The sequence below is a fragment of the Hemiscyllium ocellatum genome, chromosome 25 (assembly GCF_020745735.1).
Source record: "Hemiscyllium ocellatum isolate sHemOce1 chromosome 25, sHemOce1.pat.X.cur, whole genome shotgun sequence".
Taxonomy (NCBI): domain Eukaryota; kingdom Metazoa; phylum Chordata; class Chondrichthyes; order Orectolobiformes; family Hemiscylliidae; genus Hemiscyllium; species Hemiscyllium ocellatum.
In genome coordinates this window covers 15,620,257-15,633,031 of record NC_083425.1, presented here as the reverse complement: position 1 = coordinate 15,633,031, position 12,775 = coordinate 15,620,257, and the positions used below count along the sequence as shown (strand labels likewise).

Genomic DNA, 12,775 nt, shown 5'->3' with positions numbered 1-12,775 from the left:
ACTGGACTTGTCACATAAACACACTGGCTGCAAGAGCAAGTCAGAGGCTATAAATGTTGTAGTGAGTAACTCACCTCCTGCCTCTTCAAAGACTGTCCACCTTCTGCAAGGCACAATTACAACCCCTACAGTGTGGAAACAGGTCATTCGGCCCAACATGTCCACACTGTTCCTCTGAAGAGCATTCCACCCACCACAAGTCAGGAGTGTGATGAAATACTTCCCACTTGTCTGGATGAGTGCAGCTCCAATAGCACCCAAGATGCTTGACACCATCCAAGACAAAGCAGCCCACTTAACAGGCACCACCTCCACAAGCATTCACTCCCTCCACCACCAGTGCTCAGTAGCAGCACTGTGTACCATCAATGAGATACACTGCAAAAAATTCACCAAAGATCCTCTGACAGCAAGGCAAACGCAAGACAATTTCCATTTTGGGCAGCAGGTTCATGGAAACACTGCCATCTGTGAATTCTCCTCCAAACCATTCACCATCCAGACTTGGAAGTATGTCACCATTCCTTCAGTGTATCTGGGTCAAAATCCTGAAGTTTCCTCCTTAAGGGTATTGTGGGTCAACCTACAGCAGCTAGGCTGCCATGGTCAACAAGGCAACTCACCACCACTTTCTCAAAGGTGACTGGGGACGGGAAATAAATCGCTGGCCAACCAGCGATGCTCATGTCCCAAGAATGAGTTCAAAAAATGCCATTCCCAGGATATTGGGAAGGACATTCTGACCATTCCAGGCCAAAAGGGAATCTCCCATACGTGCACTTCTGTTTCTGGCACCTCTTGCCACCAGACCTTTGCCATTCCATCTATCCTCTCAGATGAATGCCTCAATTGAACCTGCCTCCACTGCACCCTCAGGCAACACATTCCAGACTCACTGCATGATAACATTTTTCCTCACGTCTAACTGATACTTTTGCCCACACAAATCTGTATCCTCTGGCTATCAACCCCTTCCAGCAATGGGAATGGTTTATTTCCCTATCCACCCTGTCCAGGGTCCTCATGATTTTTAATCTCAAATCAACTCTCCTCCCAAACCTTTCTCCTTCAAGGCCAGACCATCTCTACCCATGTAACCTCTTCCCTGAAACCATTCTCGTGAATATTTTTTGCACCCTCTCTAATGGCTTGACATCCATATCCACTCCACCCTCTCCTCCCTGACCTATCACCTTCATCTCCTCCCCCACTCATCCATTGTACTCCATGCTACTCTCTCCCCACCCCACCCTCCTCTAGTTTACCTCTCCATGCTTCCAGCTCACTGCCTTTATTCCTGATGAAGGGCTTTTGCCCGAAATGTCGATTTTGCTGCTCGTTGGATGCTGCCTGAACTGCTGTGCTCTTCCAGCACCACTGATCCAGAATCCTCACTGAAGCCTGCTGCCCAGAACTGGGCAATTCTACTGTTGAGACTAAACCAGTGTTTTACACAAGTTTAACATAACTTCCTTGCTTTTGTACTTGATACCCCTCTTTATAAAGTTCAGGATTCAATACCTATATACCCAGGTCCTTCTGCTCCTACCCATTGGGTAAGAAATCTTATTCCGGTTGTTGCTTATATAGAATCCTAGATTCTGTTTTGTCCAGGATTATTTCTTACGAGCATTTTTGGCACTGTGAGTTCTTTTATCATTTCCAACCATGGGGATTATTTCTTTCTCCCCAGTGTATTCGTGCGGGAAGTTAGTATTATGCCAATATGTCCATATAATTTGTAAATGCGCGTTTCCCGTTCCCCACCTCATTCTAAGGGTAATTAGGATTTGGTCTGGCTGTTTTTTTTTGACGCGGATAGCCCTAGACATCTCAATATTGTCAGTCAGTGTATCTCCAGGAAACAGCATCACATGGTGCTTTTCAATCAACTGAGCACTTGAAGTGAACCACTGCACTGCACACAGACAGTGAAAATCGTTAATGTATTTGTCTGGCCAATTCAGTATTGTGAAAGCGAGCGGCTTTGTTTGTGTATTTTCACATGTGCAAATGATTTGATCGCCAAACCGTCCCTACTCCCACAAACAATAACCCATAAGGAAGCAAGTGTAAAACGATTTGATGCACAATTGAGAACTTCAAAATAAAAGCATGTATTTTCACGGATTAAAGAAAAAGTGGCTAAATCAATTTCGTAAAAGGAAGCTTCTAGAAGCCACTATTTACAGGATTCCTTTCAGCTAAAATGTGTGTCTGATTAATAGCAGTTTACACTGAGGATTGGCGATGTCGAATCAGGTCAGATCGCTTGCATTTTACTGCTGTTTATTACCACTCGGCGAAATACTTTCTTTGCCCGCTCTCTCTAATGAACTGAGCCACAACAGCGCACTCCAGAGAGATTCGCAGCTCATTAAACTGGCGGAAAAAAAATGTGTAGCATTGCCCAAAGCAATGAAAAAAAAACAACAGGCGTTTCTGAGATCGGTCCATCGACACTGGCTCTCGCTGTGAGTGGCCCGCTGCTTTAGAGAGGCGGGGTTAAATGGGGTTCAGCTCAGAGAGGACAGAATAAAACACACCCAACAGGAGCAACACTTCACTAGATGTCATTTTGCGAATTTATTTTCCTCTTCCATGATCACGCTCAACTAAACTTGCCGCGTGTTTGCCCGAGCCAGGATTAGCTTCTGTCAGACCCTGGTAGCCGGCGATCCTTTGCTGGAAGCGGAGCTTTATTTCGGTGAGGTTTAAAATGAGTGCTACATTCAGCAGTCTGCTGGCAACATTGTTTCTCCTCCTGGTTCTGAGGGTGGAACAGATCGCTGAGGCGTGTAGTTGTGCCCCGAACCATCCCCAGCAAGCTTTCTGTAATGCAGATGTAGGTAAGTAAAGACATCTTTTTTTTTGCAGTCGGGAGTGTTTCAAAACCAAAAGCAGTTTAAAAATGCGAGTACGGCATGATGACTTCCTATTTAAAGCGACCCGAAGTGAATGCAGCCAAAAGTCAGAAAGGAAACTTTAAGGTACAGTATTACCGAAATCGGCCTCTCCTGTCATGTTACATATTCGAAATCGGCCCATTCCTGATCTCTCCAGATGTTGTTATTTGATTTCCTTTTGAAGCAGCTCAGGACATTGCTGGTTGATTTCGAAATGTGACTTCGAAACTGACAGGCTTGTTTAAAAAGGAATTGGAATCGCATGGCTTTAACCGTCTCAGTATTTGTTGTCTATTATGTTGCTGACCGGTCATTCTCAACTTCCAAGTGAAGCACGAATGTGTGATTAATCCTCAAGATATATCTGACCTTCCTGTCCAACTACCTTGGTTATTGGGCGGAAGACATAATAATAATTGCCTCATGATTTAGCTGTTGTTACAGGACTAAGTACTATGTCATGTTAGAACTACGTTGTGATCAGAACTTTGCATATTTGTGTTTTATTTATTTGAGTCTGTACTTTTTTTTTCATTAATCAGGCCATTTTTGTTGATTTAAGAATCCTGTTTCACAAAATAGTCCTTCAAATATTTTATAGCGAATACATTATTAAATAATTAGATACAGTCCCTGAGCTATTCATCAGAATGACTGAGTTCATGCTTCACATCTTAGATAAACCACATCCCAGCAAACAATTCTAAACTCAAGGAACATCTTCCCTTTGCTAATATTTAGGGCATAACTTTTATTTTAAAAAAACTATTTGGTGATACTTAAAAGATTAAATCACACCAAGTAGCCTTGTAGTAATTTTCACAGGCTCTCATATACTGAGATTGTGCAGATTTTACTGTTGTCTGTAAATATGCTTGAGCCTATTCAGCAGATATGCTTCAGAGTCTGTTTCTGAATGAGTTTTTAAATATTATTTGGCTGAATTAATAGCTTTCAATCAAAACCAGGTTTGCCTATTTATGTGTGTGACTGTATATCCATTGTTGAAACTCTTGCTGTTGGCTTATTGCATGATACCCAGTGCATATTTGAACAATTAGTAGGACATATCATTGCAGAAATAATTGCATGCATATTTTTCATGCTCACATGTGTCCGTTGCCTATTTGGGAAGAGACATTTTGTGGTATTGTACAACATATAGGGACAACTATGAAAATTACACGACAACATACTTTTCAAAGTCAAATCTCTATTCACACAATCTATTGGCACTTACAATTTTCAGATCCATTCATAAAAGGTATTAATTCTTTAATGGGACTTAAAATCAATTACTTCCCTTGGTTCAGTAAGAGATGTGCTTGTCTAAGAAACAGAAGCATTCATAGTGGAAAGGCTCAGTTGGGAAAGTGGCCATTATATACAGCTTCATATATACAGAACTGTGTATTATTGAGTTTTCAAACTTTTTTTTTCTATGTTTGGAGACTGGGAAATGACACCTTGCAAGTATTGGTACATTGCAAGGTTCTTGCATCCTACCTGCTGATAAACACTATCTACTGCTGAATGCAAAATTGCTATCATCATTGGAAATTAGTGTCGTAAATGTTTATTGGCATGCAACAACACAAGCACTGTGCTATTAAATCAACAAGTACAGCAATCTAGGAACAGACAAAGTCCTTGAAGACTTGCTCAGGTCTGGCACCTAAATATATTATTTTTCTCTCCTAGACATTCCTCTTAATGCATACATTATCCCAGAGCCAAGCATTCGGGCAGAAATGCTGCCCTCAAGCCTCTGCCAATGCTGTGATTCTGTCAGATCACTTCCAGGTTCACAGCAGCAGCCTTGGTTGTTTTTCACTGTGTGGAATATCACCTGGCCTGCATTCCATTTAATGCCTTCACCTGGTAGGAGACTTCAAGATTGGGACCACATTGTGTGAAAATTGCAGTTCCATCACTGTTGTTTCAGGGCATGCCTTTCTAAGACCGTTGATTGCCAGGAAGCTGAGTGTTTAATATATCAGCAACTCACTAACCGAACAAGATCGAAGTTGCTGTTTTCCCCCATTTTCTTTATCACTGTCAGCTCCAGAGAATTTAGTCTCAATACCATCAGCATTTGATGAACTATACAATCAGTTTTGGGTACAATGATGACCAGAAGCTGATCCTTTAGTCCTTTAAACAATTATAATCTAAAGCTTGCTTCCTTTGGCTGAACTGCAATTGGCGGTTGAAAACAGATCATTAAGAAATTCATTTGAGAGTACAGACCAAGTTAAATGTTTTATGACTGGAGGCAGCAGTATCTATGGTGGATGCTTTCCAGTGCAGCTTGTGCATTACATAGCACAAAATCAGCCTCCAGATTTCCTCCATAAATGGACAGCAATTTCATAACAGGGCTGTTATTTTGGATTAACTTGTAAAAGGATTGGGTGTACTGGAAGGTTTCAGCAGTAAAGTGTAGTTATGAGTTTCACTGCATAACCAAATCGCTCCCAAATGCCAGACTGCTTATGGATTTAATGAGTGTCTGTATGGGCATTACTGTAATGTGCATGTCTGATTACAAACCACTTTGTTCATTCCTGAGCTATTGCATGTAAATCTACAGTATCTTTGAAGCAAGAGGCCCTAATGCTTTCCCCAAGATTTGTGTGGATACAAGACTCTGCAATTGTATAACTGAAAATTTATTATCAACCTGGCAGTAACCCCTGCATGCGCAGGTTGCTTTGTAAATCTAATTTTCTCACACATTCTTTTTCATTCCCAAGTGACAAACATACAATATTTATGAGCAGCCCAAAAGGGGACAGCTTAATGCTTTTTTTAAAAAAAATGCACTGGAGACTGCCAGTTGAATATCAAATAATATTTTCCTCATTCTGAACAAGCTCCATCAATAATCACACTATCAAAGCTTATGTCAAATAAAATACAACAAAATCCCACTGATCATTTCTGCATTTACTGATTGGTATAGACGAAACAACCAACATCCTGTTTATCTGACTGAAAAACTGAATAGAGGTGGTTTTAAGGAAAATTAAAATGACGTCTGTTTAACATATAAGTTGGGCAGTGTTACATGTTTGTTTTTGTGGTGAACTATGCAATCACATTTTTATATATAACTTACTGTAAGTCGGTCCAGTGTATGCCAAATAATGACTACAAATGATGCATTGTCAGCTGATAATTTCAAATCTCTTATGCAAGCCTTTTATATCAAATGATTTTTTTTCAGTGATTTTTCTCCCAGGGAAGACATCTCATTCTGGTGTGCTTTCGGTGCAGAGTAACAGGACCTTTATGACCAGGTTTATAGAAACTGGATAAATGATATGTAGTGTTGATACATTTCTAATAAATGGCAGAAAACAAACTATAAGGCTGTTTCACCATAACATGATTGTATTCTGAGACTGGAATTAAACATGTCTCTCTCTGAGGGCATTTCATGGACTGAAATTCAAAAAAGTTAAAACTTATTTTTCTTTTTATTGAGGAAAGTGGTTACCAAATATAAAGTGAAGCAATAAAATCAGGTTTTCTTATTGTAATAGCATTTGTAAATTTTATATTGGGAATTTAGGAATGGGACTGACTTTGAGTAAATCAATGTTTAGTTTTCTTTTAAGTGATTTTGTGGATGACATTGAACTTTTGTTGAAAGTATGAGAACTGTAATTTGGAATTCAACGCCTTTTGCATCCTGTGCTATATTGGAATGGCTTTGATAATCCTTTTTATCAATTTATCATATTAACTCCAGTGCAAACAATCAGGCCAGCCTTATGGCCTTTTGATGTAGACATTGATGTTTATTTCGAATTTCGGACCTTTTGGGTTAAAACCACTCGAATAACCTTCACTTTTGATCTATGCCTTTTCCTTTTTAGTAGAAAGGAATAAATAGTTGGATCCCACTAATTGGAGCTGTAATTATTCCAGACCCATGAGGTCAAATCACAATATTCTAATCCTTGTGGTTGTCCAGTGTCTCCATGTTAATAATAACCCACACTCTCCCTCAAATATTGCAGCATTTGTACTAAAGGTGGGAGTGCATTGTACATCTGGTTTGTCAAAATGATATTTGGCTATTGTATTTGGTTATCAAACCACCAACTATTTCAAAGGAATTTAGTTTGGCTTTTCGTATTTTCTAGTATTTCCTCGGTAGGAACAGGTACATGACCACAGCAGTAAGGAGCAGGAATAGGCCATTCAGCCCCTTGAGACTGCTTCACTATTCAGTATGATCATGACTGATTTTATTATAACCTCAAATCTGTATTTCTGACTGCCTTAATAATCTTTCACATCCTTGCTTAACAAGAACCTATCTACCTCTGCCTTTAAAAATATTCAAAAATTCACTTGCTGGAAAAAGAGATAGAAACAGAGTCTCAAGACTCAAACCTCTGAGAGAAAGATTTCCAGATCATCCCAGTTTTATGGGTGACCCTGATTTTTAAACAGTGACCACGACTTTTTGATTCCCTGAGTGGAAACGTCCTCTCCATATCTACCCTGTCAAGACCCCTCAGAATCTTGTATGTTTCAATCAAGTTGTCTCTAACTGTTTTTAAATTCCAGCAGATACAAGCCTAACCTTACCAATATTTCCTCATAAGACAAGCCTCTCATTCTCGACATTAGTCTGATAAATCTCCTATGAACTGCCTTCACTGCATTTAGATCTTTCATTAAACAAGGTGACCAATATGGTACTTTAGATACATTCTCACCGGTGACCTCTAACTGAGGCATAATCTCTCTGCATTCGTGTTCTCTCCCCGTTGTGATTATTGATAACAATCTATTATCTTCCTGAATTACTTGCTGCACCTGCATAATAACCTTTTTATGATTCAGGAGTAAGAACACCCAGATCCTTTTGCATCTCAATAGTTCTGCAATCCGTCACTATTTAGTTAATAGGCTATTTTATTCTTGCCGACATGGATATTTTCACGTTTTTTGACACTATATTATTTTGCCACGTCTTCAGCAATTCACTGAACTTATCTGTATCTCTCTGTAGTCTCTATGTCCTATTTACCTTTTTGAGTCATCAGCAACTTTTTGCAACTTTCAATCAAATGGGATTGTTGCTGAATAAGGAGAGCTTTGGAAAATTAAAAGCGATACATTTTTGGAACTCCTTGTTGAGGATACATTTGCTGCATCTGACTTTTTCAGTCAATATGTAAATTAAAATCATCTATGATTATTGCTTTGCCTCTTTGACAAGCGCACATTATTTCTTCCTTTATGTTCCATGCTATCATGTAATTCCAGTTAGCAGGTCTGTACACTACTTCCAGAAATAACCTTTGCCCTTTTATTATCTCTACTGTCTATTCAAACTATTTTCACATCTTGCTTGCTTGAAACGGTGTGCTTGCCCCTCCATTGTGTTCATACCATGAACTCTCAGAACCTCCCTCCCCATCTTTTTTTCCCTATTTCTGTAATTCCATTTAATTCAATTATACATTTAGTTCTCTTAGGTAGGCCATAAATGCAGAGACCCCAGTAAAGATCTCATGACTTCGGTTCAAATCCTGCCATGTCAGATAGTGGAATTTGGGTTCAATTTAAAAATCTGGAATTAAAAGTCTAACAATAACCATGGAACCAGTCACGAAAAACCATCTGATTCACAAAAGTCCTTCCGAGAAGGAAATCTGCCCTCCTTACCTGGTCTGGCCTCCAAGTGATTGCAGATCCACAATAATGTGGTTCACTCTCTCTGAACTACCTTTTCTGGGCAATTCGGGATGGCAATAAATTCCGGGCTGGTCAGCGGTACCTTACATCTTGTAATGAATTTTTTAAAAATCCTTACCTAAAGTTGATAAGCTGTGTTGAATTTTAGGAAAAGCTATAAACCTTCTTCAGTTGCTAGTGTTATGGACTAGGCCAGACCACTACAACCAAACATTCTTAAGCAGGCAGCCCAGTTCATAACTTTGCAGTTTGTTTTGGTAAGTGTACAGTGAAAATTACCCAGAGTAAGATAGCTAGGTTGACTACTAAATTTTAAAACACACAAAAATTTATTCACAAAATTGCACAATGAAACACCAAGAACAGAATAAAGAACCCCTACAGAACTCAGTCTATCCAACTAGACTTAATTATGCTGTTCCGAATACACACAACAGTCCCAACAAGCAAACTCCCTTTAAACCCCAGTCTAAATGGAACACATGCTTACAGGTTGAGGTTGAAGGGCAGAAAGAGTTTCTACACAACTCCCTGTTGAACTCCTCACCAGTTCAAGACTGAACTCAACTCAGCTAGGGAGCTGACCACTCCCTTTTCATTAGATAGGTCACTTCTACAACTGGACCTGACATCTTGTCTGTCTACATGTAAACAGAAGGCCTCTCCAAATCCTTTCCATCTCTGTACCAAACCAGACTGATCAGAGCCCAGCCCGGTTTATTGTCTCTCTGAAAAAAGTCAAGGACAGAATATCTTTGAGCCAAGAAACAGCTTTTAGAAAAGAAAGGGACTGGCTTTGTGGCATTTGTTACTCTTCAAATAGCTACCTTTTTCTGTAGCCAATAATCTAATCATGAGGCAGAACATCTCTTTCCCTTCCTCTCCTTTACTTCCTTAATCACCTAACTCCAGTACTGTATCATAAGTCACATTCAAGTGCTAAGTCACCCTCAGTTGTCTAATTTTATTTGTTCTGAAAATGAGGACTAGTTGATCCATATAGTAAAGATTCAGTGTCAGCTGCTTGTTTTTTAAGTCTCATTGCTCTTTCACTGGAGATCTTGTTCAAATTAAGACTGGGAACTACAGAATTTAAGTGTGAACTACAAGTAAAAATCAGATTTGCAGAAAATGAAATTTAGACTTTCTTACCCAAAAGCTACAAGTGCTCATTTCCAGCCAACTAGGTCAAAAGGAAACACAATATAGATGTTACCCTTTTGATAACATGAATGAATTTACAAGGAAAATTGAATGTGACAAACCACAAAATTATCAAAGCTGGGAGCCAGCACGTTACAACAGCAACAGGGGTATCCCCATCCAAAGAAATTTCCACACACATCTTGTTCTGTCAGTAACTGCTAAAGAGGCATTTGGGAGATTAAATCAAAGATTCTGTGCAAGTGTGTGTGCCAAGCATGGGGTGGGGCAGTGCTGCAGAAAATCAAAATCTTTAGCATTGCACTTTTTGTTTTTGCACTGATTTGTGCTAAACCTGCATTTTCTGATGTTGTTACACTTGAGAAAGCAGGAGGTTCCTTCTGGTATATGCCCTGGCCTCAAATGGTCTGGATATTCTAATGGCCAGATAGTATTTACTGCAGAAAAGACAAAAGTTGTGCATCAGGACCATACAAAGTCTCAGATGTCCCAGACACTGGGAATTAGCAAGAAAACCAAAGGTAATTGAAGCTTCAAAAATCTTATGAATTTTCGAAGGTTCCACTTCCATTAAGTTCAATAGTTCCCCAGGAGAAAAAAAATTAAAAATCTAGCTTCTGGGTAAACGTTAAGCTGACTGCCCAGTCACCTCTACTCCATCTTATCCAACACACCCCAATTACACCACTCCTTCTTCTTCTTGCAGCCTTGCACCCCTAACAATCAGTTCCCACCACCTGGACCAGAAACCAGCACACCCACCCCTCACCCAAAATCCAACATGATTCCATCCCACCCTCTATCCTAGGACCCAACTACTTGTTTGCTGTCCTGACCCTGGACACTCCCAACTCGATGGCCCCAACAACCTAGACTTTCCACTGGCTGGATATCCTCCCACCCCATCCACCAGCTCCGAAACACTTACAGTCACCACCCCCTCCATTTTCAACTTGCTCGAAGCAATCCATCACTTCCCTGCCACCCTACCCATCTGGTGCAATACTTAACTGGCACTTTGGCATACTACCCTTTAGGGTCAATAGTGTGGTGCTGGAAATGCACAGCAGATCAGGCAGCATACGAGGAGAGAAAGAATTCTCCTGCTCCTTGAAAGCTGCCTGGCCTGCTGTGCTTTTCAGCACCACACTCTCCACTCTGATCTGCGGCCCTCACCTTCTCCATACCACCCGTCTGGCATTTATCTTAATCAATTATGACCTTAACCCTCCATTTACCTTACAGCTGCTTGAAAGATTGTCTGGATATTTCAATCTCAGTCAGCCACACTGACTGCTACAGAATGACATGTGGTTTGACTTCCCTTAACAGTCCTGCACTGTGTGGAGACTGTGTTGATTTCATCGATTTATTCCTATTTCTGAAGGACCAGAATTAGAATTCTCAGCTAGAAATGTGGAGCTCAGTACGAATGTAAAACAAAACTGAGCTGAGTGGCAAGCTGATTGGCAATTGCTCTTCCTCTGAATATCTGGGCCATAATTTCAGAGCATGTTGGAGGCATAAAGGTGGTTGGTGATCGTGAGTGGTGCAGATCAGTGGAGCTGGAAAAAACACAGCAGGTCAGGCAACATCCGAAGAGAGAAAGAATTGATGTTTCAGGTCAGAATCTTTCACCAGGACTCTGGCATAATTCTGCTGTCAACATTTGTTACCTCGTGCAGAACTAAACAGAATTCCACATATTAGTGCACTGCAATTTCAGGCTCTTCACACAACAAAGAGAAGTTATAGCTCATGGAATTCAAGAGTCAGTAGCAATGTGAATACAGACTTGGTTAATGGGCCTTTTTTCAGGCTCGAGAAAGGTTTGTGGTGGGATTTCCTAGGGGTCAGCATTTCCTCATTTTATATAAATGCTGTAGATCTTGGTGTGCCTGGGAGAATGTCAAAGTTAGCAGGAGACCCAAAACTTGGGAGCATTTACGTTGAGAAGGACAATGTGGAGCTCCAAAAGAACTTGATAAGTTGGAGTGGGCAGACAGATGGCCAGAGAACAGCGAGGTGAAACACTTTGGGACAAGTAAAAGGTAAATGGTTCTACTCTAAAGGGTGTGCGTGAGCAGAAAGATCGAGGTGCATTAGTCATTGAAAGGTAGAGACAGCTGTACTTTAGACTTAATTAATTGGATCATAGATTACAAGACCAGCCTGATTTTGCTGAACCTTGATAAAACATTAATTAGACTTCAGCTAGAGTACTGTGGACAGTTCTGCGCATCACACTTTTGAAAATATGTGGATGCATTGAAGAGAGACGAGAAGAAGTTTACAAGAATGGTTCCAAAGATGAGGAGAAAGTGAGGTCTGCAGATGCTGGAGATCAGAGCTGAAAATGTGTTGCTGGAAAAGCGCAGCAGGTCAGGCAGCATCCAAGGAACAGAAAATTCGACGTTTCGGGCGTAAACCATTCCTGATGAAGGGCTGATGCCTGAAACGTGGAATTTCCTGTTCCTTGGATGCTGCCTGACCTGCTGCGCTTTTCCAGCAACACATTTTCAACTTATGAGGATAGTCCAGAGAAGGAGAAACGTTTTACTTTTTTGGAGAGGAAAAGGCTAAGAGCAGACTTGATAGCGTCAAAATCATGACAGACCCGGAGAGAGTAGACTAGGAGAAACTACTGCTGTTTGTAAAAGGATTAAGAACCAGGGCTCACAAATTGAGAATATTTTGCAGAAGAAGCAAGTGTGAAATGATGGAATGCAGTGCCTGGAAGTATGGTGGAGGCAGGTTCAAGTGAAGTATTCAAAAGAGCAGTAGATGTTTGTACTTATGTAATATGTATAGGGAAAAGGCTGGACGTTGGCAGAAGTCAAAATGCTCAGAACTGCTGCAGACTCCATGGCATTATGACCAATTAAAATAACTAAAACAGCCACCGATTTGATTTAAAAAAAACTGCATTCAAATGCTGGCTGTTCACCATCTCTCCGTGGCAAACCAAGCCACTTCATGTGCCC

The 12,775-nt window shown here is 40.5% G+C and overlaps 1 protein-coding gene across 1 annotated transcript in view; it reads left to right on the top strand.

Annotated features, from left to right (window-relative positions):
- Positions 1–2,532: 2,532 nt before the first annotated feature.
- The window catches only part of timp2a (TIMP metallopeptidase inhibitor 2a), an 85,484-nt gene continuing 75,241 nt past the window's right edge, over positions 2,533–12,775 (top strand). Inside the window, exon 1 of the mRNA XM_060844861.1 lies at positions 2,533–2,849. Coding sequence (XP_060700844.1) covers positions 2,720–2,849 — 130 coding nt within the window. The 5' untranslated portion in view covers positions 2,533–2,719. The remainder of the gene's footprint in view (positions 2,850–12,775) is intronic.